The sequence below is a fragment of the Doryrhamphus excisus genome, chromosome 13, assembly GCF_030265055.1.
Source record: "Doryrhamphus excisus isolate RoL2022-K1 chromosome 13, RoL_Dexc_1.0, whole genome shotgun sequence".
Taxonomy (NCBI): Eukaryota; Metazoa; Chordata; class Actinopteri; order Syngnathiformes; family Syngnathidae; genus Doryrhamphus; species Doryrhamphus excisus.
The window spans coordinates 4,936,473-4,963,333 of NC_080478.1; the positions used below are offsets into that span (position 1 = coordinate 4,936,473).

A 26,861-nucleotide genomic window follows, 5' to 3' on the forward strand; every position below is an offset into this window, starting at 1 on the left:
TGTTTTAAATAGTCAGAAAACGATGAAAATAATCTCCTGTAGTTTGAAAAAACAGTTAAATATCCACATTGACGAAACGAAAGCTTCTATATTGACTGACCACCACTCATACACCCCCCCGCTACAAGGGATGGTTTGGTCCACTACTACCTATCACTATCACTGTGATTGTTAGCCTGTTAGGTGTGATGTGAAGTTGGGGCTGGACGGTGATAGTTTTTGTCATATTCAACCAGTTTCACCGAAAAACTTAGGTATTTTGCCCTTTCCCTTGGCCCTCCAGTTTTAAGTTTGTCGTATTTTTAACTTTAATGAAAACAATAACTCAGGTACTGATCTAAACAGTTATTTTTGGGACGGGGGAAATATTAGATATATTTCAAACGTAAATGTTCGGCAGCCAGAAGGATAGCTGTCGGTTGTGGCAATCGTTCACGTAAATGGTATCAGAGTGACGCATCTTCGTTATTGCCTACTCTTCGCTGACACGTCATTACAGAGTCGTCACCGCCAACAACATCCAACATGGCGGCGTCAGTACGCGACAAACAGTCAGGTCTGTTTAACTCTGCTTTTTACTCATTTGTAACCTTTTCCAGCGACATGCCTCCGTGGCAGTGGGCATTTAACAATGGAGCGCTCGTCGTGTATGACACAACACAAGTTTAAACGAGTGTCAAGCCTCGTTTAAACGAATTAGCTGCCATTAGCCAAATGACTGATGCTCTCCTTTCCCAGCCACTCAACAAACTAGCTTTACAACATAACTTTGGTATTAAAAGCGAGTGGACAATGGAAATGGATCATTGTTTTCTCTAGAGTTAAACGGGAGCTAAGACTGCATTCCTCACAGTGTGACGACTTCGAAATGAGAAGTGCTCTCAAGCAGAACAACCGGGGCTACTTAGTTACATTTTGAACCTTAAAGATGATAAAAGTAATCCAATGGAGGCCAACATTAGTTCAAGTTATCTGTACAAAACGCCTACATCTTAGCCTTGTGCTTCTGCTAACATAGCAGTGTTTCCTATACATAAATGTTTGCCCCCAGGCCGCACTTTGGAGACCCCTAACTTTATTTAGGTTTGCACATTCTTACTGTACTTATAAATGATACAATATAAAATGTAAGATCTTTAACTATGTGCTATAAATCAATCTTATTGTTTGTGTTTGGCATCTTTAGTCGCTCTGAGGCGCATGTTGAACTTCAATGCTCCTCCTGTGAAGAACACCACAGCCGAGCCCGTATGGAAGGTAAAGTTTTCATTTTTCAATTGTACAAATCAGGAGTGTTACCGGTAGTCTCTTTTGTACACAATCTCAAGACAATACTGGCAACGTTTTTTGTTTTTTTTTTTTGCTCATGTGTGACTTGTAGGCCTCTTCACTATGGAGATATACATTAGATATGTATCCCATTTACTACACTCTGAATGTTCGGATCACGTATATCCAATTTATATGCCGGGGAAAGGTACTCGCAATTCGTCATCTACATACGCCTCTAAACAGCAAGTTCCCCACAAACTTCATACCATGCAGTGTGAATGTAGTAAACAAGGCTGAAGTGTCTTGTTTGTTCATTCATTCATTCATTCTTTTTCTACCGCTTATGCTCACGAGGGTCGCGGGCAAGAGGCGGGGTCCACCCTGGACTGGTGGCCAGCCAATCACAGAGCACATATAGACAAACAACCATTCACACTCACATTCATACCTATGGACAATTTGGAGTCGCTAATTAACCTAGCATGTTTTTGGAATGTGGGAGGAAACCGGAGTACCCGGAGAAAACCCACGCATTCACGGGGGAGAACATGCAAACTCTACACAGAGATGGCCGAGGGCGGGATCGAACTCAGGTGTCCTAGCTGTGAGGCATGCGTGCTAACCAGTCGCCCATCGTGTTTGTTGTGATTGTTTATTATGACAAAGAAACAAATGTTTATAGCAATGTTGGAGGTCATAAGACATAATCAATTGTCATTGTGACCTTTGCTTTCTTTTAGGTGTTGATCTACGACCGCTTTGGTCAGGACATCATCTCACCTCTGTTGTCTGTCAAAGAGCTGAGAGACATGGGCATCACACTGCACCTGTAATCAACACACACTCAAATATTGCTAGAAGTTCATATTTATACGGCAGGCAGTCAGTCTCCCGACTGCACAGCCTCACATATACAGTAGATGAAGTGTTTCTTAATGGAGTGTCTCTGTGTGTGCAGACTGCTTCATTCCGACAGAGATCCCATTCCCGATGTCCCGGCCATCTACTTTGTCATGCCCTCAGAGGAGAACATCGACAGGATCTGTCAGGTGTGCATGTTAGCTAACGCATGGTAACACACAAAAAGAAAAGCACGCGCAGAACAATGTGTCATTTGTCCTGAAGATGGCGACAAAGCCAACATGCTGCGACCACTCAACTCAATGAAGGACTTTTGTGTTAATGGAGTGGTGTGTGTGTGTGTGTGTGTGTGTGTGTGTGTGTGTAGGACTTGAGGAACCAGTTGTACGAGTCGTACTACCTGAACTTCATCTCGGCCATCAGTAGAAGTAAACTGGAGGACATTGCCAGCGCCGCTCTGGCTGCCAACGCCGTCAGTCAAGTTACCAAGGTTACCATGGTTACTCTTGAAAGATATCCCTATTGTGTTAATTATCACTGACCGCTGGTGTGTGTGTGTGTCAGGTGTATGACCAGTACCTGAACTTCATCACTCTGGAGGACGACATGTTCATCCTCTGCCATCAAAACAAGGAGCTCATTTCCTACCACGGTACACGAACGTGAACATGAACACACGAGCGACGCCATGTAACCCACATTAAAAACCATGCTGTTTGTGTCCTCCCACAGCTATCAACAGAGGAGACGTCCAGGACACGGACATGGAGGCCATCATGGACACGATCGTGGACAGTCTCTTCTGCTTCTTCGTCACGCTGGGTGTGACCCTGTTCGCTGATACTTCAGGCTCATCCGAGTGTCCCATGTGCGCTTTGACCTGATTGGTGTGTGTGTTTGTGCGAGCAGGCGCCGTGCCAATCATCCGTTGTCCTCGTGGGAACGCAGCAGAGATGGTAGCCATGGTGAGTGAACCGGCACTGAGATGGCACCACTGCGTGTACCATTACATTAGCGAGGCGCTCCACGTTTTGACTATGAGGACACACGCAGTTTTTTCGTTTGCTTTGTGTTACGAATGTTTGCGAAATGTTACCGAGGAGGAGCGATCCCATACGGTTGGTTTTCCTCCCTCCCCGAGCAGTAAACATAGGCGAGACGCCGTTGTGTAAGACTTGGTGTGTTTGTGTCTCGCAGAAGCTGGACAAGAAGCTTCGTGAGAACCTGCGTGACGCCAGAAACAGCCTCTTCACAGGAGACAACATGGCCGCCGGACAGTTCAGGTAAAGCAACGGTGGTCAGAGGTGATCTCCCATCATGCATTGCTCTCTTGTCCCTTCCTGCGCAGCTTCCAGAGACCTCTGTTTGTTCTGGCCGACCGCAACATCGACATGGCCACGCCCCTTCACCACACCTGGACCTATCAGGCGCTGATCCACGATGTGCTGGTGCGCAGTCAACGTACCTGTGGAAAGTTTGACAAGTAGAAGAAAAGGTCCGAGCTTGTGACTCTGTCCACCAGGACTTCCATCTCAACAGGGTGATGATGGAGGAGGGCATGGGGGCGGAGCAGTCTCCTGCCGGCGCCAGGCCCAAAAAGAAGAGCAGGAGGACGTATGACCTGACGGCCGCAGACAAGTTCTGGCAGAAGCATAAGGGCAGGTGAGTCCATGAAGACCCGACTGGGCCCGCTTGACTGCAGTACTGTTTAGTGACTCGCCTCGTGTCGCAGTCCCTTTCCAGAGGTGGCCGAGTCGGTCCAGGAGGAGCTGGACACCTACAGAGCGCAGGAGGATGAGGTCAAACGTCTGAAGAGCATCATGGTGAGGGACCGGCCGGCTCTGCATGGACCTTTGCTCCTTCGCTCGGGGCCGACAGCTGAGATTTTTGTGTCTTTGTGCGTAGGGCTTGGAGGGCGAGGACGATGGCGCCATTAGCATGCTGTCAGACAACACCGCCAAGCTCACCTCTGCTGTCAGGTACTCACCCGAACCACTGCTTAATGTGTAGTGAGATGTGTCTTCTGGCAGCAGAGCTTCTCTACGGATTTTTCTGTGCTACTTAGCGATGTATTTTCAATTACATACATTTACCAGATGATTGGCAAATAGTGTTTGGAGGACATAATTAGTATAACAACAACAATAGACAAACCACATTGTTAGTTGGTTTTAAAAACAACATATTTGGAGTCCACGGTCCAGAAGCGAGATGCATAATTCTAGCTAACTAGTTAGCAAACACACCGGCATCAATTGGCGTAGCCTGTGTCAAGCTATCCAACCGAAACCATTGGAGCTTTTATAGACTTGTGTTGATTCTCATGGCTCAATACGGGTGTCGTCAACCCAGCTCGACACAGCACTTTCATGTCAGCTTTGTGTTGTCATGACACCATTAAACTCGTTTGCGTTTCTGTTGCGTAGCTCTCTCCCTGAACTGCTAGAGAAGAAACGTCTGATTGACCTCCACACCAACGTGGCCACCGCCGTGCTGGACCACATCAAGGTAGCACATCGGCATCCAACATACAGTATGGCTGTGGTCCGTCACGCCACAGCGTAACAATGACGGAATGTTCCGGTACTAGTTATAAATAGTTAAATAGTTATAATTTTACTACTCGCTGCCAAATGTTCTCGACCTGAAACACACGAAAGAGCGGGAACAGTTGGTCGTCTCTCCAACACAGCAGTTTATTTATTTATTTCTTCTTCTACACAACTACAATCATCGAGCCATTCAAGCATGCTCTGCTACTTGACAGGAAATAGGCATATTAAGATAATATATATAAGAAAAATATACATCCATTTTGTTCTCTCACCCATTCTTTTGTCGATGTACTTCACTTGCACCTAAAATGGATGCTAAAGGCGGCCAGGCCTTGGTTCTCAAAGCTAGGCCTGTTAGCATTAGCGAATATACACACTTTCTTTTTTCACATAAACAACTAATATACATTACAGAGGCAACAAAAGTCACTCTACATGACTATACTAAATATCGTGGTGTACTTAAAAACACTTCTTTTTCACCAACCTGAAACACATAAAAAAACGGGAACAATTGGTCGTCTCTCCAACACAGCAGTTTATTTATTTCTTCTTCTACGCAACTACAAGCATCGAGCCATTCAAGCATGTTCTGCTACATGACAGGAAATAGGCATATTAAGATAATAAATATATATATATATATAAGAAAAATATACATCCATTTTGTTCCTTCACCCATTCTTTTGTCTATCTATTTCACTTGCACCTAAAATGGTTGCTAAAGGCGGCCAGGCCTCGGTTCTCACAGCTAGCCCTATTAGCATTAGCGAATATACACGTGTGTATATACACAGACTTTCTTTTCTCACATAAACAACTAATATACATTACAGAGTCATCAAAAGTCACTCTACATGACTGTACTACATATGGTGGTGTACTTAAAAACCCTTCTTTTTCACCAACCTGAACCACACAAAAGAGCGGGAACAGTTGGTCGTCTCTCCAACACAGCAGTTTATTTATTTCTTCTTCACCGCTGTGTTGTGGCCTTCCCAACAACCAAACCACAACGCCCCCTGTGGCGCCACTGTGCAACAGCACCGAGCAGCGAAAGTGCCATACTTTCAACCACAAATTATAGGAAGATTAAATGAAAACCCCTTGTTTTTTTGTGTTTTTTTTCCCACACCTTTACACATATGTGTCCCTTCAGAGTCGAAAGTTGGATGTTTATTTTGAATATGAGGAGAAACTGATGAGCAAGTCCACTCTGGACAAATCACTTCTGGACATCATCAGTGACCCTGATGGTACGTGTACACACACACACACACACACACATATGTTGAATTGGTTTTGATGGGTGTGTGTGTGTGTGTGTGTCAGCCGGCACTCCTGAAGACAAGATGCGACTCTTCCTCATCTACTACATCACAGCTCAGCAGCCTCCTCCTGAGGTAAGACCCAAATGGATGATAACAGAAGTCATTTCAGGAGGTATCCGTTACAAAATGCATATACATTATGTATGTCATTCATTCATTTTCTACCGCTTATCATCACGAGGGTCACGGGGGTGCTGGAGCCTATCCCAGCTGGTGGCTAGCCAATCACAGAGCACATATAGACAAACAACCATTCACACTCACATTCATACCTATGGACAATTTGGAGTGGCTAATTAACCTAGCATGTTTTTGGAATGTGGGAGGAAACTGGAGTACCCGGAGAAAACCCACGCATGCATTGGGAGGACATGCAAACTCCACACAGAGAGGGCCGAGGGTGGAATTGAACTCAGATCTCCTAGCTGTAAGGCTTGCGAGCTAACCACTCGTCTGCCGTGCAGCCTATATTTGCATATTAAGAATAATTCATGGTTCCATTTATCACAGTGAGTCTTCCAGGTCCTGATGCAGCAAAACAGTCCCAGACCATCACACTACCACCACCATATTTTACTGTTGGAATCATGTTCATTCATTTTCTACCGCTTATCCTCACGAGGGTCGTCACCGGCTCTCTTCAGGTGAGAGGCGGGGTACACCCTGGACTGGTGGCCAGCCAATCACAGGGCACATATAGACAAACAACCATTCACACTCACATTCATACCTATGGACAATTTGGAGTGGCTAATTAACCTAGCATGTTTTTGGAATGTGGGAGGAAACCGGAGTACCCGGAGAAAATCCACGCATGCACGGGGAGGACATGCAAACTCCACACAGAGATGGCCGAGGGTGGATTGAACCCTGGTCTCCTAGCTGTGAGGTCTGCATGCTCACCACTCGTCCGCCGTGCAGCACATTATGTATTTATTAAACAAAATAGTCCTTTTTAAAACATTTTTTACATGAAATAATGTCATTTCTGTAATCCCCCAACATGCACACACACACATTACGCGTGTCTACTCCAAGTCTAACTGGCTATGCTGCATTTGTGTCAGTCCAAATCCCCCAAACCTGCCCCTCAGACACATGACAACTCAACTCACAGCGACGGCAGATACAAATAACATCGGTCCTGTTGAAAGAGCCGAAGATCAGGATGAGTGCACATTATTTTCGCGTCTAAAAAAAAAAGAACTCGTTAAAGGAAATTTCCGTACCGCGTTAACTTTGGCAGCCCTAATTGGTATATGATGTACTCGTAAAGCGGTTTGGAACTTCAGGCGGCAGCTAGCGTTTTAAAGCTAACGGCGTGTGCGTGCCATAAATGGACATTCCAGGCTGTGCGAAGTGAGTCTGCCAGGGATGAGAGCAGCGACATTCCGTGTTGTAAATCAAGTCCCCGGTGTCTTTTCTAAGAGGAGAGGAATGCTTTTTTATTCTTTATTATTCTTCTTATGGACCTTCTTCACTTTCCAAATATGCAAATCTTTGTGGTCTCACTAGAACTTTGTGTCTTTGTTCCGTCTTTTCAGTCAGACTTGGAACAGTATAAAACGGCTCTGTTGGACGCTGGCTGTGACCTTTCACCCCTCAGCTACATCAAACAGTGGAAGTGAGTGTGTTTTATTCATCGGAGTCCTTGGAACAACACAACAAGCTGGGTTGATTTGCTACACACACACACACACACACACACACACATTCATTAATGTCAGAGTGAAGGGACAGGACAGGACATACCTTAACAAGTCAACAACACCCAACAGGGGGCTTGACGCCTTGCTCAAGGGCTCGGTGCTGAGGACGTGAAGTGAAGAAGCAGGTGTCCCTCAAACTTCCCCACTTTCCATACTTTGGTCCAAGTGTCTCGCTGCAGTCGGAGCGGGTGAATGTAAACTCGTATGGAAGGAAAGTCCAGCCTCCCAGAGGAGTTCAGTAGACTTAAAGATGTTGTGGGAAGTGATTTAGACTCGAGCTTATCCTTCTTGGACGCAACTTGACGTGTCCCCGAAAAACCTCTGCAAAGTTTAAACTTCAGGCGAAGGACAAAGAAAACACTTTTTAAGTTCTGTTAAGTGTTTCAAAGTTAGCACGGTGGAACTTTGGTTTGTGTTTACCCCGGTTAGTGTGTTTTCCGGAACTGTACGCCTCTGATTAGCATGGTTAGCATACAATATGGTGCATGTTCTGAATGTATTTATACCACAAAACAACCTTCTTGCCACTACAGGGAAACAGCAACTGGAAGTCAGCTCTGACACCTGTCTATGATGTCATCAGTAGCTGACACTGTAGTTCTTTGCGAACTAACACAGTTACGCCGCAGGTTTCAGAAATGTTAACACACAAGTTGTTTTTATAGTGTTACAAAATACGCTTTTACATATTTCAGGCGGGGTACACCCTGGCCTGGTGGCCAGCCAATCACAGGGCACATATAGACAAACAACCATTCACACTCACATTCATACCTATGGACAATTTGGAGTCGCTAATTAACCTAGCATGTTTTTGGAATGTGGGAGGAAACCGGAGTACCCGGAGAAAACCCACGCATGCACAGGGAGATCACTCATCCACCGTGCAGCCCATATTTGTGAACAGTTTAACAATAATTCATGGTTCCATTTATCACAGTGAGTCTTCCAGGTCCTGATGCAGCAAAACAGTCCCAGACCATCACACTACCACCACCATATTTTACTGTTGGAATAATGTTCATTCATTTTCTACCGCTTATCCTCACGAGGGTCGTCACCAGCTGTCTTCTTGGGGCGAGAGGCGGGGTACACCCTGGACTGGTGGCCAGCCAATCACAGGGCACATATAGACAAACAACCATTCACACTCACATTCATACCTATGGACAATTTGGAGTCGCTAATTAACCTAGCATGAAACCGGAGTACCCGGAGAAAACCCACGCATGCACGGGGAGAACAGGCAAACTCCACACAGAGATGGCCGAGGGTGGAATTGAACCCTGGTCTCCTAGCTGTGAGGTCTTCACGCTAAACACTCGTCCGCCATGCATCCCCAACTTATTTAGAACATGTTGACAGAACTGTCAGATGTCGACATTGGACAAAGATCCTTCAATTCTAGCAAAAACTCGATGAAAGCGTCCTTCACCAACCTTGCCACTCTGTTCAGAAGATGTCTGGTGGGATGCATTGTGCGGTTCTACACGGATACATTTGTACTTCCTGGCTGGATGTGACAGAAATGAACAGCCAATCACGTGGTTTCATTTTGCTGCGCAGGGCCTTTACCAAGATGGCCGGCACTTCAGCCAACTATGGCAACAGCGGGGTAAAACCGATGGGGTAAGTCCCGCTTCCTGATGCCTTCTAGTATTCTTTGTGATTACCAGCCTTACCCTGTCCTCCCGTTTGTCCGTCTGGTCTCACCCCCCCCTCCCCCACCCCCTCCCATCCTTGCAGGCTCTTTTCCAGAGTGATGAACAGCGGCTCGCAGTTGGTCATGGAGGGAGTGAAGAACCTGGTGCTCAAACAACACGTGAGTCACCCCCCCACCCCCATCCCCGCCCCCCACACCTGCACAAGTAATTTACTCATCTTCTGCAGCAGAGCAACATGATGTCGTTAAAGTCGCATCAAATCACTTTAAAGGAGGTCTCTCAAATTCAACGTACCTGGGTAGTGCATCAAGTATTCAGTCTGGTATCGGGTTTCAAGCAGGTGACTTACGTCAACAAAAAACAGCGGAAGTTGTCACCAACCTTAGCTAGGATGGGGCGTAAGCGATAAAAAGACGGTCGTGGGAACATCACCTTGCTGAAGGGAAGTTTAGTTGGGGCAAGTGGTAACCATGACGGAATTTGCAATGAGCTTGATACGACCTGGACAGGTCATTACCGTAATTTCCCGACTATAGAGCGAACCTGATTATAAGCCTCACCCACTACAAAACCCATTTTGTACATACATAAGCCGCACCTGTATAGAAGCCGCATGTGCCCACATTAAAACATTCATTCATTCATTTTCTACCGCTTTTCCTCACGAGGGTCGCGGGGGGTGCTGGAGCCTATCCCAGCTGTCTTCGGGCGTAAGGCGGGGTACACCCTGGACTGGTGGCCAGCCAATCCCAGGGCACATATAGCCAAACAACCATTCACACTCACATTCATACCTATGGACAATTTGGAGTGGCTAATTAACCTAGCATGTTTTTGGAATGTGGGAGGAAACCGGAGTACCCGGATGCACGGGGAGAACATGCAAACTCCACACAGAGATGCGCGAGGGTGGGATTGAACCCTGGTCTCCTAGCTGTGAGGTCTGCGCGCTAACCCCTAGACCACCGTGCCGCCCTACATTAAAACATGTAAACATATTTACAAAGAAAGACGGCTTTTATTACCTCTGAAAGCTTTTTTCGTTTTTTTTACATTGCTCCAGTTCTTCCCGCTGCCGTTTCCCACCGTCTCACCATCGATTCGTTTATGCCAAGTTTACGTGCAGCAGCTCTGTTTCCTTCCTTATCCGACAGCTCCATTGCTTTTAGCTTGAAAGCTGCGTCATATGCCTTTCTATTTGCATTTTCCATGATGAGGGTATGAAAGTTTGGGGAAAAAAGTAGCGGCTTATAGTCCGGAATTTAGGGTAGTCAAAAAATATATACAGTAAACAGTATACAGTATATCGGAAATTCGCTCACAACGGACCGATTTTTCTGTAATGCATTTCCAATAAAAATTCATTGCATATATCGGATTTTTTATAACGGATTTCGCCTATTTCGGACAAAATCTCCAGTCACGTTCCAATGCATTTCCATTAAATTTCCCTCGCATATATCGGATGGCCGCATCGTGGCGCTCCGATTCGCCGAATCGTGACAGGCCGCTATACGACGTCATTTGCAGCGTTTGCAGCGTTGCCTGCGCGTCCAGGTACATTGGAAACATAGTCAAGGAAGTGCCTTTTTATAACGGATAAAATCCCATTTACGCATATACCGGATATAAATCCCATATATGCGTAAAACGGACATTTTCCGGTATACGCATATAACGGATTTCGCTTATATCGGACAAAACCAGTGGGAACAATTGAATCCGATATATCCGAGGTTTACTGTATATATATATATATGACTGACTGAGGCTAAATGGGATGTGTTTTCCATGGAAAAACTGCCCACTTTTGTAGAAAAAATAAATTTCTGTGGTCCGCACGGTGGTGGGTGGACAAAAAATGCTTGCAGGATGAAATCATGTAAATATTGTCTTCTGTTTTAGTCATCCTCGCACTGTGTGTGTGTGTGTGTGTGTGTGTGTGTGTGTGTGTGTGTGTGTGTGTGTGCACGCACGTCTCCGCGGGTGAAGAACAACACAAGCAAATCATCTTTTATTCGAATGTCTAAGTCACCGTCAACACTTAACTAGTCTTTTCAAGTCATGTGACTTATTTCATGTCATATTTGCTCTGTTGATACGTCTGTCTCACAATCGTATTTTGAGAACAGTTTTAATTTACGTCTTCCAGAACCTTCCGGTCACTCGAATCCTTGACAACCTGATGGAGATGAAGTCGCACGCTGTGAGTTTGAACGACACGATCAAAGATGTTACTGTATGGGATGAGAACGAAAGACAACATGTTCTCTGTGTGTTCACGTGTGTCCTCTGTGACTTCCTGTCTGCATGCTAATGGATGCTAATGACATCCTGACCGTGTCCATTGCGAATATGAAAGGCGACCTGTTATGCTATTACATATTAGCACTTTTCTGACCTCTAAATGTAGCTACAATGTTACATTATTGTGTTAAACGATGCTAAACTTTCAGATAATGAAGTTAGAGGGTGTTGTAAAATTGGAGATTTGTGATGTCATACATAGGCGGGCTTCCTTATATGGGCGTGTGCCGACGGCGAGATAGATACGCTCATTGTTAGCAATGGCTCCCCAATAAGTGTTTCTTTGGGTGTTAGGGAAAGCTACATTTGTTTACAATTCCTAACGAATTCCTAATCTGTCAACGGCATTTCACACTGGACTATTTTGTGAACATGGGCTAGTATGGACCTGGACTAGCCGAAAAACTGTTGCTGAAGCCTGACGCCTTTCCAACATTAAATGGTTGTATCGAGGAGTCATAAGAGCAAGCAATAAGTCACAATTTATCAATGCCCTAATGTGTTTATGTTGTGCAAGTCATGGAACAAAAGCGCTTGTCTGTGTAGCATTATAGAGCGTGCATACTGCGAACGGGGTTGCTAATAACGTGTAACTAACGCAAAAAATTCTGAAGCTACTTACCATTGAGAGAAACTTCAGATTGTCCAGTCTCGGATTCAGGATCCAACACATAAGGCTCTATGTTAAAATCATTCATTCATTCATTCATTTTCTACCGCTTTTCCTCACGAGGGTCGCGGGGGGTGCTGGAGCCCATCCCAGCTGCCCCCGGGCGAGAGGCGGGGCACACCCTGGACTGGTCGCCAGCCAATCACAGGGCACATATAAACAAACAACCATTCACACTCACATTCATACCTATGGACAATTTGGAGTGGCCAATTAACCTAGCATGTTTTTGGAATGTGGGAGGAAACCAGAGTACCCGGAGAAAACCCACGCATGCACGGGGAGAACATGCAAACTCCACACAGAGATGGCCGAGGGTGGGAATTGAACCCTGGTCTTCTAGCTGTGAGGTCTGCGCACTAACCACCAGACCGCCGTGCCGCCCATGTTAAAATCAGACATTTAAAAAAAAAAAAGATAAATCTGTTTATTTTTATTTTATCAACTCCTATAATCTTACCACTTGGGACGGTGACCAACCACAGTGTAGTGGGCGTGCCTGGAGGCGGGCCCATAGGAGGAATACATTAAAACAGAAGCCCGAAGCATGACATCCAAAGAAATACCGCTGGAATAGGTGCAGATTCTGGAAGATCTCAAAGGTTTTCTGTGCTGGTTATGTATATCTGCTCTTTAATTTAATACAAAGTGCCGAAAAAAATCAGCATAATAGGTTCAGCTGCCAGTCATGTGACCAGTGTCCTCTTGTGTCTTCCTCCAGGAGACGGATGACTATCGATATTTTGACCCCAAGATGCTACGAGGCAGCGAAAGGCAAGCACACACACACACACACACACACACACACACACACACACCCTCTCGTGCTGTGACGTTATAGTGTGACGTCATGTGACCGACTGTTGCCATTGTGTCTTCCTCAGTTCCATTCCCAGAAACAAGAACCCATTCCAGGAGGTGAGTTAATTGATGGATTAATTGAAGCAAGTAAACATTTTTATTGTACACGAATCTCCGATTTGAGTTTGTGTGGAGTTTGCATGTTCTTCCCGTGCGTGCATGGTTTTTCTCCAGGTACTCCGGTTTCCTCCCACATTCCAAAAACATGCTAGGTTAATTAGCCACTCCAAATTGTCCATAGGTATGAATGTGAGTGTGAATGGTTGTTTGTCTATATGTGCCCTGTGATTGGCTGCCAACCATTCCAGGGTCTCATACAAAAATCAGTCTGAGGATAAGCGGCATAGAAAATAGATGGATATTAGCGAAGCTACCAATCTGTGAATAATTTAATAGAGGGGGGCGCACAGTGGTTAAGTGGTTAGCATGTTGGCCATACAGTCAGGAGATCAGGAAGACCTGGGTTCGAGTCTCCATTTGGGCATCTCTGTGTGGAGTTTGCATGTTCTCCCCGTGCATGCGTGGGTTTTCTCCGGGTACTCCGGTTTCCTCCCACATTCCAAAAACATGCTAGGTTAATTAGCCACTCCAAATTGTCCATAGGTATGAATGTGAGTGTGAATGGTTGTTTGTCTATATGTGCCCTGTGATTGGCTGCCAACCAGTCCAGGGTGTACCCCGATAGGCTCCAGCATACCCCGCGAGCCTAATGAGGATAAACGGCATAGAAAATGAATGTAGTATGGATGGGTACTAATTTGTAGGACAATTATCGTCCATCCGGTGAAATGTGTTATTGTGACAGGCATATACCAGATATAGATATCATACATAATACAGATATTTTTACATTCAGTATAGTTACTCCAGACTCCATTCACTGTGCAATATCTGATAAACCTCCATGTGCAATATTAAGGGCTCTAAATGCAATATACTAAGTTCTATGTGAAGTATTTCCATAATTCCTCATATTAACTCACTAGCAAGATCTCATAGTGTATAGACTGGTCATATATCTCATCTCGTTTCATATTATCTACATACTGTATTTGTATACAGTAAACCTTGGATATATCGGATTCAATTGTTCCCACTGGTTTTGTCCGATATAAGCGAAATCCGTTATATGCGTATACCGGAAAATGTCCGTTTTACGCATATATGGGATTTATATCCGGTATATGCGTAAATCGGATTTTATCCGTTTTTAAAAAAGGCACTTCCTTGACTATGTTTCCAATGTATGTAACGTAATGTAACGCTGCAAACGCTGCAAATGACGTCGTATAGCGGCCTGTCACGATTCGGCGAATCGGGAGCGCCACGATGCGGCCATCCGATATATGCGAGGGAAATTTAATGGAAATGCATTGGAACGGGACTGGAGATTTTGTCCGAAATAGGCGAAATCCGTTATAAAAAATCCGATATATGCAATGAATTTTTTTTATTGGAAATGCATTACAGAAAAATCGGTTCTTTTTTTATCTGTCCGTTGTGAGCGAATTTCCGATATATCCGAGTCCGATATATCCGAGGTTTACTGTATAACTGTGAAAAAAAACTGTTGCTTTTGTAAATACTTGGGCTGTTTATATTTTGTATTTTTCTATATTGTGTATTTTGTACTGCTTAACTGATTCTGTACTGTGCACTGAGGGACGAATAAAGGCATATCTTATATTATATTATATTATATAACACAACACAACACAACACAACACTTGTTTTTTGTTCTTTCAGGCTATTGTGTTTGTGGTGGGAGGAGGAAACTACATTGAGTACCAGAACCTGGTGGACTACACCAAAGTACGTCACAACCTCATTAAGTACCTTCCAGTTTAAACATGTCTACTAATGCTACTGTGTGTGTGTGTGTGTGTGTGTGTGTGTGTGTGTGTGTGTGTGTGTGTGTGTGTATAGTCTAAACAAGGCAAGAAGATCATTTATGGCTGCAGTGAGCTCTTTAATGCAGCTCAGTTCATCAAACAAGTGAGTTCATTTTTAACGTTTTTTTCTCAAAGACGTACTCGACTTCTTTTAATGTGTGTGTGTGTGTGTGTGTGTGTTGACAGCTGTCACAGCTGGGCCAAAAGTGACGTGGATGCTCAGCAACAACAACAACAACAACATGTGAACGTGGTCCACTTGTGTACTGTGTCAAGACGAATAAAGCGAAGAAACACACTGACTTCCTGTTTTGTATGTCCTCAGTGGCGGGAGACATCACAACTGTCAAAAGCAAGACACGCCTCCTCTCTAAAAGTACCGCCGCGCGCGTGAGAGAGACAGCAGACGGTGGGCGGGGCTAGTTCCGGTGCTTAGTCGAGGTGCATGACGGGAGCTTGCCGGACGGGATGCAGTCAGGTGCCAACATGGCCGTTGCGGCGTGCAGCAGCCACGTGAGCGTCTCAACACGCGGCGGCTAATCCCGGCTCAAATGTCCGCTCTGTTATTTTGACCTCTTCACCCCACAGCTGAAATAATGAGGCGGGTCACATGACCCACGCAGGTTGCCAAAAAAAGCCCCTCCGTTGGCGGGATGACTTCAGGGAGGCTGCAGCTTGTCGGGTGACTAGAAGGTCAAAGGTTAAACTAACTTCACTGTGTGTGTGTGTGTTTAGACACAGGGTATCACATCGATGATGCCCCGCCCACTTCCTGTCCTGGATGCAGATAACAGAATGTGATGCGCCACAGGTGGTGAGGACCTTGATGATATCGTCACATGAACGTGTTATGGTCCAAACATTAGGAACAGTCCTCCAACACGTCATGTCATGTCATGTCACGGCGCCGCGCAGCCATCATGCTGATCTTCATCACGTTCGGAATGTCGGAATGAGCAACACGAATTTTTATTCCGTCAACGTCTTCTCTCGTTACCGTGGAGCAGGTGCATGCTGGGAGCCGGCCAAGATGAATTCCTGCGTGTCCACCTGCAGCCAGGTCACATGACACGGCCAAGCTCCACCCAGCACGTCCACCAAATCAAGTCAGTAAGCTGCTTTTGTTTTTAAAAGGCCTTAGCCGCCGGCTAATGTTAGCTTCCCGTCAACGTTTACACGCCATATGCAAATGAGTTGGACGCTGTCGCTGTAGCGTCCAACGAGATGGAGATGGTCCTTTTTTTTAGTTTTCTTTCTATTCACATGAAAACGTGAAATCATCTTGTTTTTCTTCTCGGTTTCTTCCCGAAGCTCCGCCTACACACTGTGTGTGTGTGTGTGTGTGTGTGTGTGTGTGTGCGCGTTGTGTGCTTATTTAAAGGACCCAGTCAGCCTCTCCTCATCAGGTCGTCTTCATCCAAGGAATAAAATCTTATTTTTGGACTTTTGGAGAAAACGGTCAGGTTGAATTTTCCTACTTTCAAACTTGTATAGTTTTTAATTAAGATACTTTTTCATCATTTTTATATAAAAACTTAAAAAAAAATTTTTTTACTTTAATGACTTGTAAGTTCAGTTAGGATACACGAGACGTCATTAGCATATTGTCCTTTTGGCTCCGCCTACTCTGTTAATTTGAGTTATTTCTATATGATTTTCATTTCTTATTTTTTATTCTTCTTCCAGGTGACGATATGGCTCTGCTGCTTCTTGCCGGTACATCCTGTTTTATTCTATAAATTATATATATATATATATTTGATATATAATCTATAGTATTCTATTGTCTTCTATGGTGATCTATTGTGTTCAAATGTGATAGCATGTATTCTGTTATGTTCTACGGCGTTATTTAGTGTTCTACTGTGCTAGTCTATGGTGTTCTCGAGATGAATATTAAGATTAAGATATGCCTTTATTCATCCCTCAGTGGGGAAAGAGTACAGAATCAGTTAAGCGGTACAAAGTACACAATATAGAAAAATAAACAATATAAACAACCCAAGTATTAACAAAATCAACAGTTTTTCCCAGAGTTATATACAAATACAGTATACAGATAATATGAAACGAGACGAGATATATGATCAGTCTATACACTGAGATATTGCTAGTGAGTTAATATGAGGCATTATGGAAATACTTCACATAGAACTTAGTATATTGTATTTAGAGCCCTTAATATTGCACAGTGAATGGAGTCTGGAGTAACTATACTGAATGTAAAAATACTAAGTATTGCACAGATGTACATAGTGGGTCTATGACAGGGGTCTCAAACTCAAATTTACCTGGGGGCCACTGGAGCTAGGGTCTGGGCAAGGCTGGGCCGCATCAGGTTTTACAAAAAAAAACAAAAAAAAACGCATTTATTAAAAACAGAAAAATATACAAACTTTTTCAGTGTTTTGGTTCCGATTTTCTACAATAAAAGCTCTGATAAAACATTCCGCTGTTCTCAAATATCTTAAAAAAATAAATAAATAAACAAATCAAGAATAAAGAAAATCAATCAGTAATAAATATAATAATAATAATAATAATAATAAAACGGCAAATAATAAAAACTTAAGAAACCACATATAGTTGGTGGGTAGACAAATGATTTTTTTCATATTAAAATGAACAAAGCATTATTAGAGCCCTGTAGACATGACAAAACACGACTATAGTCACATTTATACTCTTTTTATTTACAACATATTGCGCAACTGCAGGGTCTTGAGACACATGCTAACTCGCAAACTAGAGAGCTAGCGACCTAAACGGTAGCCTTCGAGTTATTTCCTTTCAACTTAAATAGCCGAAAACTTACCACTTCCACACGGATCGGGAGGATAACTATTAACAGTTATTTAACCTTTAACATGAACATGAATCGAACGTAATAATTTTTTTTTCTGGGTACATGATACCATACAGCATCCATATCAAACCCAAAAACTTACCACTTCCACACGGATCGGGAGGATAACTATTAACAGTTATTTAACCTTTAACATGAACATGAATCGAACGTAATAATTTTTTTTTCTGGGTACATGATACCATACAGCATCCATATCAAACCCAAAAACTTACCACTTCCACACGGATCGGGAGGATAACTATTAACAGTTATTTAACCTTTAACATGAACATGAATCGAACGTAATAATTTTTTTTTCTGGGTACATGATACCATACAGCATCCATATCAAACCCAAAAACTTACCACTTCCACACGGATCGGGAGGATAACTATTAACAGTTATTTAACCTTTAACATGAACATGAATCAAACGTAATAATTTTTTTCTGGGTACATGATACCATACAGCATCCATATCAAACCCAAAAACTTACCACTTCCACACGGATCGGGAGGATAACCATTAACAGTTATTTAACCTTTAACATGAACATTAATCAAACGTAATAATTTTTTTTTTCTGGGTACATGATACCATACAGCATCCATATCAAACCCAAAAACTTACCACTTCCACACGGATAGGGAGGATAACTATTAACAGTTATTTAACCTTTAGCATGAACATTAATCAAGCGTAATAATTTTTTTCTGGGTACATGATACCATACAGCATCCATATCAAACCCAAAAACTTACCACTTCCACACAGATCGGGAGGATAACTATTAACAGTTATTTAACCTTTAACATGAACATTAATCAAACGTAATAATTTTTTTCTGGGTATATGATACCATACAGCATCCATATCAAACCCAAAAACTTACCACTTCCACACAGATCGGGAGGATAACTATTAACAGTTATTTAACCTTTAACATGAACATTAATCAAACGTAATAATTTTTTTCTGGGTATATGATACCATACAGCATCCATATCAAACATTAAACTTTCATATCAAGGCGGGGGCCTCAAACTAGTGTCCTGCGGGCCGCATGTTTGAGACCCCTGGTCTATGCTATATTGTGGTCTATGATGTCGTGTAGCATTCTATGCATGTCTGTGATTGGCTGATGAAGTAAACGAGGTGTTGTTCTTCCTCAGGAGTTTACTTCCTGGTTTCGTGGTCATCAGGTGCGTCTTTCTTTGTCCTAAGAGGAACACTCAGTGCGTCTTAAAGGTTGTTAAAGTACCAAGCTTCCTGTCCTCCCGGTTGCTTAGCAACACAACCCTTGACCTGCGAGACCCGGGGGGCTGACCTGGCCCAGGAGACGGTGGCGGTCTCGTGTCCGGCGGACTGCACCGGACGCAGACTGTCTGTGTTCGGTACGGACGTCTACGCCACCATCTCGTCCGTCTGCGGCGCTGCTCTGCACAGGTAACACGATCTTTGAACTTCCTGTGGAATACAGTCGGCACGTGCGCTTCCTGGACTAAGCTGACATGAAGGAATGCGGCGCCGTGAAGGATTAAGTGGTCTTCCAGCGTCCAATCAGGTGGAAGTGTTTTGTGTGCAGCGGCACGGTGGGCGCATCCGGGGGCGTGGTCGAGGTGGAGAGGTTGCCGGGGCGACACCCGTACACTCGCTCCTTCGCCAACGGCATCCAGTCGCAGGCCTTGTCTCGATGGGGCTCCTCCTTCAGGCTCAGCGGTAGGTCAGAGGTCACATTGTTAGACCGGGTGCGTCCTGAGGGGGGCGCCAGAGTCTAGACCACCTTCACCTTGTTTACGTTTTGTGCCAGAGCACCTTGAGCAACCTCAGCAGATCATTAACGACGCCAGCGCCGCCGCCGCCACGACGCTGCCAGGTGACACGGACACATCCGTTCTTCTTCGCTTCTTTTTTTTCATCTTCTTTTTCTCGTCTTTTTTAGCACCGTGAGTGGGCGCTTACACTTCCTGTTTATTCTTTCTTCTTCGACGTGTCCGTCTCGTGCTTTTGATTAGCTCTCTACGTCGTTTTATGCTAACGTGCGTGTGCGTGTGTAGCAGCCAAGAAAGCCTTGAAGAAGTCATCGCTCAAAAAGGTTCTTCCAGGAGGAAATAAAGGTGCGCAAGATCATCCATGTTTGGTCACATGACCTTTGTGAGACAACAATGTGTGTGTGTGTGTGTGTGTGTGTGTGTGTGTGTTTGCGTGCAGACTGTCAAATGGACATCGTGGTGGTGATTGACAGCAGTGACAACATCGGGCGGCGGCGCTTCAACCTGCAGAAGAACTTTGTCAGCAAACTTGCCGCCATGTTGAAAGTTGGAACGTCTGGACCACATGTCGGTCTCGTTCAGGCCAGGTCTCACACACACACACACACACACACACAATTGTCCTGCGGTATCTGATGTGTTTGCGTCCACAGTGATGCTCCCAGAACCGAATTCCTGCTGAGTAACTTCACGCACAGTAAAGATCTTCAGTTTGCCATCAAAGAGCTTACACACCTGGGAGGACATACTAACACAGGTACACACATATATACACACATATACACACACACGTGTGTACTCAAACTGCACGTTAAAGATGCGTTGCGTCCTCAGGGAAGGCCATCATGCATGCAGCCCAGACGTCGTTCACGCAGGAGAGTGGTGGGAGGCGGGGCCACCCTCGTGTGATGTTAGTGTTGATTGACGGCTGGCCCTCGGATGACCTGGAGCGGGCGGCCATGTTGGCAAGAGAGTCCGGCATCAACGTCTTCCTGGCGTCCGTCGCCAAGCCTTCCCCCGACGAGCTCGCCATGGTGCGGGACCACGACTTCACCAAGAAGGTCAGCGCCATGTTTGCCTGACATTGCCGTGACAGGTCAGTCACATGGTCACGTACATGTGTGTGTGTGTGTGTGTGTGTGTGTGTGTGTAGGCGGTGTGCAAAGACAACGGTTTCTTCAGCTATCACATCTCCAGCTGGTTCAGCACCACCAAACACGTCAAACCTCTCACGCAGAGACTCTGCTCGCTGGACGGCCTTCTCTGCAGTACGACACCAACACGCTAGCAACGCGCTAGCAAAACAAGCCATCAAGGCGCTAATAACGACCCACCAACATGCTATGAACACATCACGCTACTTACCTGCCATCAACACGCTGCTAACACGCTATCGATGCGCTAACTAGCTAGATATCAACACAACACACTACTAGCAAACTATCAGTGCACTTTTAACGCACTGCTAACACACTTCTAACTAGCTAGTAACGCGCTACTAGCATGCTAACACGCTATCAATGCACTTTTAACGCACTACTAACACACTTCTAACTAGTTAGTAATGCGCTACTAGCATGCTAACGCTATCAATGCACTACTAACACACTTCTAACAAGCTGGTAACGCGCTACTAGCATGCTAACACACTATCAATGCACTACTAATGCACTACTAACACACTTCTAACTTGCTAGTAACGCGCTACTAGCATGCTAACACACTATCAATGCACTACTAATGCACTACTAACACATTTTTAACTAGCTAGTAACACGTTACTAGCATGCTAACACTATCAATGCACTACTAACACACTTCTAACTAGCTAGTAACACGCTACTAGCATGCTAACACGCTATCAATGCACTACTAATGCACTACTAACACACTTCTAACTTGCTAGTAACGCGCTACTAGCATGCTAACACACTACTAATGCACTACTAACACATTTCTAACTAGCTAGTAACACGTTACTAGCATGCTAACACACTATCAATGCACTACTAACACACTTCTAACTAGCTAGTAACACGCTACTAGCATGCTAACACACTACTAACACGCTATCAATGCACTATTAATGCACTACTAACACACTTCCAACTGGCTAGTAACACGTTACTAGCATGCTAATACGCTACTAACACGCTATCAATGCACTATTAACGCATTACTAACTAGCTAGTAATGTACTACTAGCACGCTAACACGCTACTAACACGCTATCAATGCACTATTAATGCACTAATAATGCACTACGAACACACTTCTAACTAGCTAGTAACGCTCTACTAACACATTATCAATGCACTATTAACGCACTAACTAGCTAGTAACGCACTACTAGCATGCTAACAGGCTACTAACACGCCATCAATGCACTATTAATGCACTACTAACTCGCTAGTAACGCACTATTAGCATGCTAACACGCTCATCAATGCGCAAACTAGCGATCAACACAACATCAACGCACTACTGACACACCAACACACTTTTAACTAGCTAGTAACACGCTATCAACGCACTACTAGCACACTATCAACACGCTATCAATATGCTAACTCGTGATCAACACATCAATGCACTGATTGATGATTAAATGTCAACTTAACATGCCATCAACACTCTACTACACATGACCAAAATGCTACTAGCATGCTATCAACACTCTACAAGCAGGCTATAAACATGCTATCCACCAGTATGCTATTAGCATGCTACCTATTAACACCCCACTAAAATATTCCTATCAACATGCCATCAACACGCTATCAGCGTTTGGTTTTGTGTTGTGAAGTAGCGTGGTGTCTTTTAGGTCGGACATGTTTCAATTCGGTCAACATCGGATTTCTGATTGACGGGTCGTCAAGCGTCGGAGACCCTAACTTTCGTCTGATGTTGGACTTCCTTGCGGCCATCGCCACCAAGTTTGACATCTCAGACGTTGGCGCTCGTGTCGGTGAGCGTTGCAGGAAGTGACCAATGGATCTGACCGATGGATTGATTAGCTGATGGATTGATTAGCTGATGAATTGATTGATTGCGTGCGCGTCGCAGGCGCCGTGCAGTTCACCTACGACCAGCGTCTGGAGTTTGGCATGTCGGAGTACACCACCAAAGATGGCGTCCTGAGCGCCCTGAGGAGGATCCCCTACATGAGCGGCGGTACGGCCACAGGACACGCCATCACCTACGCCGCCCAGAACTTGTTCAGGTACGACAGCGCCACCTGCTGTTTCATCAACCAAGAGCACGGTGCTAACATCCTGACGTCTTCTGCGCCAGGCGAACCGGACCAGGACGCAACTTCCTCATTGTGGTGACTGACGGCCAATCATACGACAACGTGGGCGCGCCGGCATCGGCCGCTCAGAATCAAGGTGTGTTTTTTTTCCACACGCGTGTTTTGGATGTTACAAGCCACACCTCTTTGACCTGCGACCCCGCCTCCTACCCAGGCATCACCATGTACTCAGTGGGCGTGGCCTGGGCACCCCCGGATGACCTGAAGTCCATGGCGTCGGCGCCTAAAGAAAGCCACACCTTCTTCACCAGAGAGTTCACCGGATTGGCCGAACTGGTGGATCCCGTGGTACGAGGAATCTGTCACGACTTCAGCGTCAAAAACTGAATCCCACGCACATGCCGCGTGCTCATGCTATGTAGCCCGTGTACAAACCGTGATGATGACATCATCACCACTTTGCGTATTTCCTCTACGAGCAGACTTTTATCTTGTAACTTCCTGTATTGAAACTTGATCATTGATGTCTGTTCATATTTATTATTTGTTTATATCCTATAAACATTTATTTTACTATTTTAGTTTGTGTTCATGACACTTCACCACCGTGCAGCCATTTAATATTCAGACGTGGAGCCGGACCATCTGGTCTCGACAAATCCAAAAAACCTGCCCCAACCAGATCCATGTCAGATGACCCTGTAGAGGTGGATCTGTCCGAGAGTCTCAGAGTCCACATCATGTGCCGTGTAAGCGTTGTAGTCCAAAGGAAGTTCCTCCACCCAGTTGTCTGGTAGCACTTCCTGATGGACACAGGAAGTGGAGCTGTGAAGCCATTTTGTGTAAAAAAAAATAAAAAAAAATGAAGAGGACTTGGAGCTTCACTCTTTACCTGCAGATTGTTTAGACTCTCCTCCAGACTTGGGACTGACACCAGCAGAGAACCCTTCTTCCTGAACGTCTGCATGATCAACTTCCACGCCCTGAACACACACACACACATATATATATATAGTAAATATCATTTTTATTATTAATCTTTGTTATTAATCTTACCTGACTTGCTGGCTCGGCTCCATGAAATACTCAAAGACGTTGTTCATCACCAAAACATCTGCGCTCTGGAGCAAAGCGGACTGCGTGCACACGTCAGCATGGACAACCTGCAGTTGGGAGTCAAAATGATGTCTTTTAAGACTGGTAACATTCATCGTTGTGGCGCCATCTTGTGGTCACACGTGGTTGTGGATGATTTGGCAAAAAGGACCAACCTGGACTCTGTCGCTCATTCCGTACTTGTCTACTATTCGGTTCTGAAGGTGAACAAACTCCTCGCTCAGCTCCACGCCAACAAGTCTGGACGCTGAGGTGAACACGTAGCCCTGAACACACACACACAGGTGTCACATGACCGGTAATTCAAATCGACTACGTGCGTGTCCGCTGACCCCGTACAGCACCGCCCCGAGTCGTGATCCAACATCCACTAACATTCGGCCACTCAGATCCGGTAGAACATTACGGAACAGGAAGAAGAGCTCGGAGACGGAGAACGAGTGGGACACAAAGTCTGTGGACACACAGGAGACGACGGCGGCCATGATGCTGGATGACACTCAAGTGGTGATTTGATCCCCAATGATGATGATGATGATGATGATGCGTACCCACCTAGAGGTGCGGTCCTGATCGATCCACACTGGAGACAATAACTCCGACTCATGGTTCCCGCCTCACACAGAGCATCCACGTGCTCGTCATCGTACAGGAAGGCATCCACGTGGACTGTCGGATGCGACCGCTGCTGCATCTGAAACACAAGATGGCGGCTATTTATATTATTAAGTGCAACTGACAGTGTGCTCGCGGTACTTCTTCGTGTGAGCGCACTCAAAACACTTAAGTACGCAAGTGCATCAACTGAGACCCAGCATGTGTGTGTCATCTGCTATTAGTAAGTTAGTGGTGTCCAAAACCGTTCATTTCAGTGAACCGGTTCATTCAGTAAAAAGATCCGTTCATTTCGGTCAATCGATCTCCCCACCCCTGTGCATAGACCCGGTCAGCCGTGTCGAGTCAGTTCGTTCACTCATGTTCACGTTGTAAACATTGGGGGAAATGACTAAAAATGAAAGCCCCAAAATGTGTGGGGATCCATTTGAGACAGTGTGAGCGCGGCCTAAAAACGATGCCTTCAATGCAACACGGAAATGTGAGTGTCAGTTTGCAGCATCGGTGTACAATGTGAATGTACTCCTACTTGCATTGAATTATTTCCTTAAAGTGGGACCAAAAATGCTTATTTTTCCAAATGTCAACAAAAACGATATGAAATCAAGTTCCTGTTTGACTCATTAAACGGTTTATTATTATTTCCGATAGTCATGAACGCAGCATCGGTGTATAACATGAATGTACTTGCATTGAACTATTTCCTTAAAGTGGGACCAAAAATGCTTATGTTTCCTAATGTAAACAAAAACCATATGAAATCAAGTTCCTGTTTGACTGATTAAACGGTTCGTTATTATTTCCGATAGTCATGAACGCAGCATGGGTGTATAATATGAATGTACTTGCATTGAACTATTTCCTTAAAGTGGCACCAACAATTCTTATGTTTCCTAATGTAAACAAATACCATATGAAATCAAGTTCATGTCGGTCATGAACGAACAGGTCAAAAGAACTAGTTCTTTTTTGCGAACGAAATGAACAAGGTCACCGACAATGTCAGTCAATCTCTCGGTGAACGGTGAACTGACTCTCCAGTCAATCAAAAAAAAACATTTGCAACTCAACTGACTGAACGGGTATTTTACGGCAATGACCTCGTTCATTCTGTTCACAAAAATAACTAGTTCTTTTGATCCGTTCGTTCATGACCGACACACCGCTATTGTAAGTTCAATAATGACATTACATTGTGTGGATGGCATTTTATATGTACTGTGTCTTCATTAGAACCTTTTCCTGAACGTTCGTCTCAGATGCCAACATGGCGTCCTGAGGCAGGCTGGCCCTCAGGTCATCAGCGATGCTCCGCAAGATGACCTTGTTGTTGTCCACCAGTGCATCGCCCAGCTCATCTGCGCACAAACAAAATAATTGGTACTAACGGCTAGTCAGCACCGTCCCCCATCTATGATGTCACCAGCGGTTGACTGTATGTAGTTCTTTGCTAACTAACACAGTTACCTCACAAATGAACACAAAATACATTCTAATAGCTTTGCATGCATTTAAGGTTACGAGAGAGTGCAAGATCAGCACATGCACCACCTTCGCGTTTTGCTATGAGTTATTTTTAAAATTCAATTGTGTTTCCCGCCTTCTTTATCAAGTAATATTTGCAACTTGTTTTATTTTGTAGCCATTATAAGAACAAGAGCAGAGAAATAAGGCGAGAAACACTACCGAATTCAATAAATAACAAAAAGGTGTCGTGTTGATCCCGCTGACACATCTTTGGCAAAAAAAAAAAAATCATGTCCCTTTAAATGTCAGTCAGGAACTATGTAATGATAATGCACTGTCTAGTTGTTTAAAGTGTACTAACGCACGTATTCAATATAAGACACACCCTAAACGCTTAGCAAATGTCCACGCACCGGAGGTTCTGATCCAGTCGATGAGTTTGAGGCGTTGTGAAGGCTGGACTCTGTTTATCAGCAGCAGAATTTGTTGTTTAGCTTCAGAGAAGTCCATGCCGTCCATGGATACTGCAACGGTTTCATCGTGTGTCGTTAAGGTGGATCCATTTTGCAATAAAGATTCGCTTATACAGATAAACACACTCAATGGCTCCACCTTAAGGATTCGAGTCAAAACCGGAAGTATATTTTCCCTCGATTTTATGGTTTTC

The 26,861-nt window shown here is 44.6% G+C and overlaps 3 protein-coding genes across 4 annotated transcripts; 2 read left to right on the forward strand and 1 right to left on the reverse strand.

Annotated features, from left to right (window-relative positions):
• The first annotated feature begins 201 nt into the window (after positions 1-201).
• LOC131140454 (sec1 family domain-containing protein 1) lies at positions 202-15,593 on the forward strand. 2 transcript variants are annotated; one of them, XM_058090897.1, is made up of 26 exons: positions 202-556; positions 1,187-1,257; positions 2,013-2,101; positions 2,231-2,321; positions 2,501-2,623; positions 2,698-2,785; positions 2,866-2,955; positions 3,043-3,098; positions 3,331-3,416; positions 3,482-3,581; positions 3,656-3,795; positions 3,866-3,956; positions 4,039-4,112; positions 4,560-4,641; positions 5,848-5,944; positions 6,021-6,091; positions 7,564-7,643; positions 9,295-9,357; positions 9,475-9,550; positions 11,545-11,598; positions 13,091-13,143; positions 13,254-13,287; positions 14,977-15,042; positions 15,157-15,225; positions 15,309-15,366; positions 15,448-15,593. In XM_058090897.1, exons 1-25 carry the CDS (start codon positions 526-528, stop codon positions 15,330-15,332), a joined length of 1,899 nt encoding a protein of 632 aa, XP_057946880.1. In that variant the 5' UTR covers positions 202-525; the 3' UTR covers positions 15,333-15,366; positions 15,448-15,593. The 2 variants fall into 2 exon arrangements, with proteins under 2 accessions (XP_057946880.1, XP_057946879.1); XM_058090896.1 differs by having other exon boundaries at positions 15,309-15,453.
• Positions 15,594-15,936: 343 nt separating this feature from the next.
• LOC131140455 (cochlin-like) lies at positions 15,937-23,570 on the forward strand. Its single transcript, XM_058090899.1, has 16 exons — positions 15,937-16,228; positions 16,504-16,580; positions 16,809-16,838; positions 19,144-19,173; positions 19,261-19,417; positions 19,557-19,690; positions 19,782-19,847; positions 20,029-20,088; positions 20,183-20,330; positions 20,397-20,500; positions 20,578-20,804; positions 20,897-21,011; positions 22,568-22,711; positions 22,810-22,966; positions 23,038-23,132; positions 23,211-23,570. Exons 1-16 carry the CDS (start codon positions 16,134-16,136, stop codon positions 23,381-23,383), a joined length of 1,812 nt encoding a protein of 603 aa, XP_057946882.1. The 5' UTR covers positions 15,937-16,133; the 3' UTR covers positions 23,384-23,570.
• On the reverse strand, positions 23,504-26,814 carry LOC131140456 (uncharacterized). The gene is made up of 8 exons (XM_058090900.1): positions 26,608-26,814; positions 25,964-26,085; positions 24,668-24,806; positions 24,445-24,566; positions 24,268-24,378; positions 24,053-24,159; positions 23,889-23,979; positions 23,504-23,799 (listed from the first exon to the last, which is right to left on the reverse strand). Exons 1-8 carry the CDS (start codon positions 26,711-26,713, stop codon positions 23,686-23,688), a joined length of 912 nt encoding a protein of 303 aa, XP_057946883.1. The 5' UTR covers positions 26,714-26,814; the 3' UTR covers positions 23,504-23,685.
• Between the last annotated feature and the right edge of the window lie 47 nt (positions 26,815-26,861).

Bases quoted from the DNA above. Each gene is read 5' to 3' on its own strand.
- LOC131140454 (XM_058090897.1), top strand. From the start codon at position 526: ATGGCGGCGTCAGTACGCGACAAACAGTCAG. The intron at 3,796-3,865 runs GTGAGTCCATGA...CTCGTGTCGCAG, and splicing joins TGGCAGAAGCATAAGGGCAG to TCCCTTTCCAGAGGTGGCCG. The intron at 9,551-11,544 runs GTGAGTCACCCC...TACGTCTTCCAG, and splicing joins ACCTGGTGCTCAAACAACAC to AACCTTCCGGTCACTCGAAT.
- LOC131140455 (XM_058090899.1), top strand. From the start codon at position 16,134: ATGCTGGGAGCCGGCCAAGATGAATTCCTGCGTGTCCACCTGCAGCCA. The intron at 16,229-16,503 runs GTCAGTAAGCTG...GCTTATTTAAAG, and splicing joins CAGCACGTCCACCAAATCAA to GACCCAGTCAGCCTCTCCTC. The intron at 22,967-23,037 runs GTACGACAGCGC...CTTCTGCGCCAG, and splicing joins GCCGCCCAGAACTTGTTCAG to GCGAACCGGACCAGGACGCA.
- LOC131140456 (XM_058090900.1), bottom strand. From the start codon at position 26,713: ATGGACGGCATGGACTTCTCTGAAGCTAAACAACAAATTCTGCTGCTG. The intron at 26,086-26,607 runs GTGCGTGGACAT...GTTTGTGCGCAG, and splicing joins CGACTGGATCAGAACCTCCG to ATGAGCTGGGCGATGCACTG. The intron at 24,160-24,267 runs GTTGGTCCTTTT...TCCCAACTGCAG, and splicing joins GAATGAGCGACAGAGTCCAG to GTTGTCCATGCTGACGTGTG.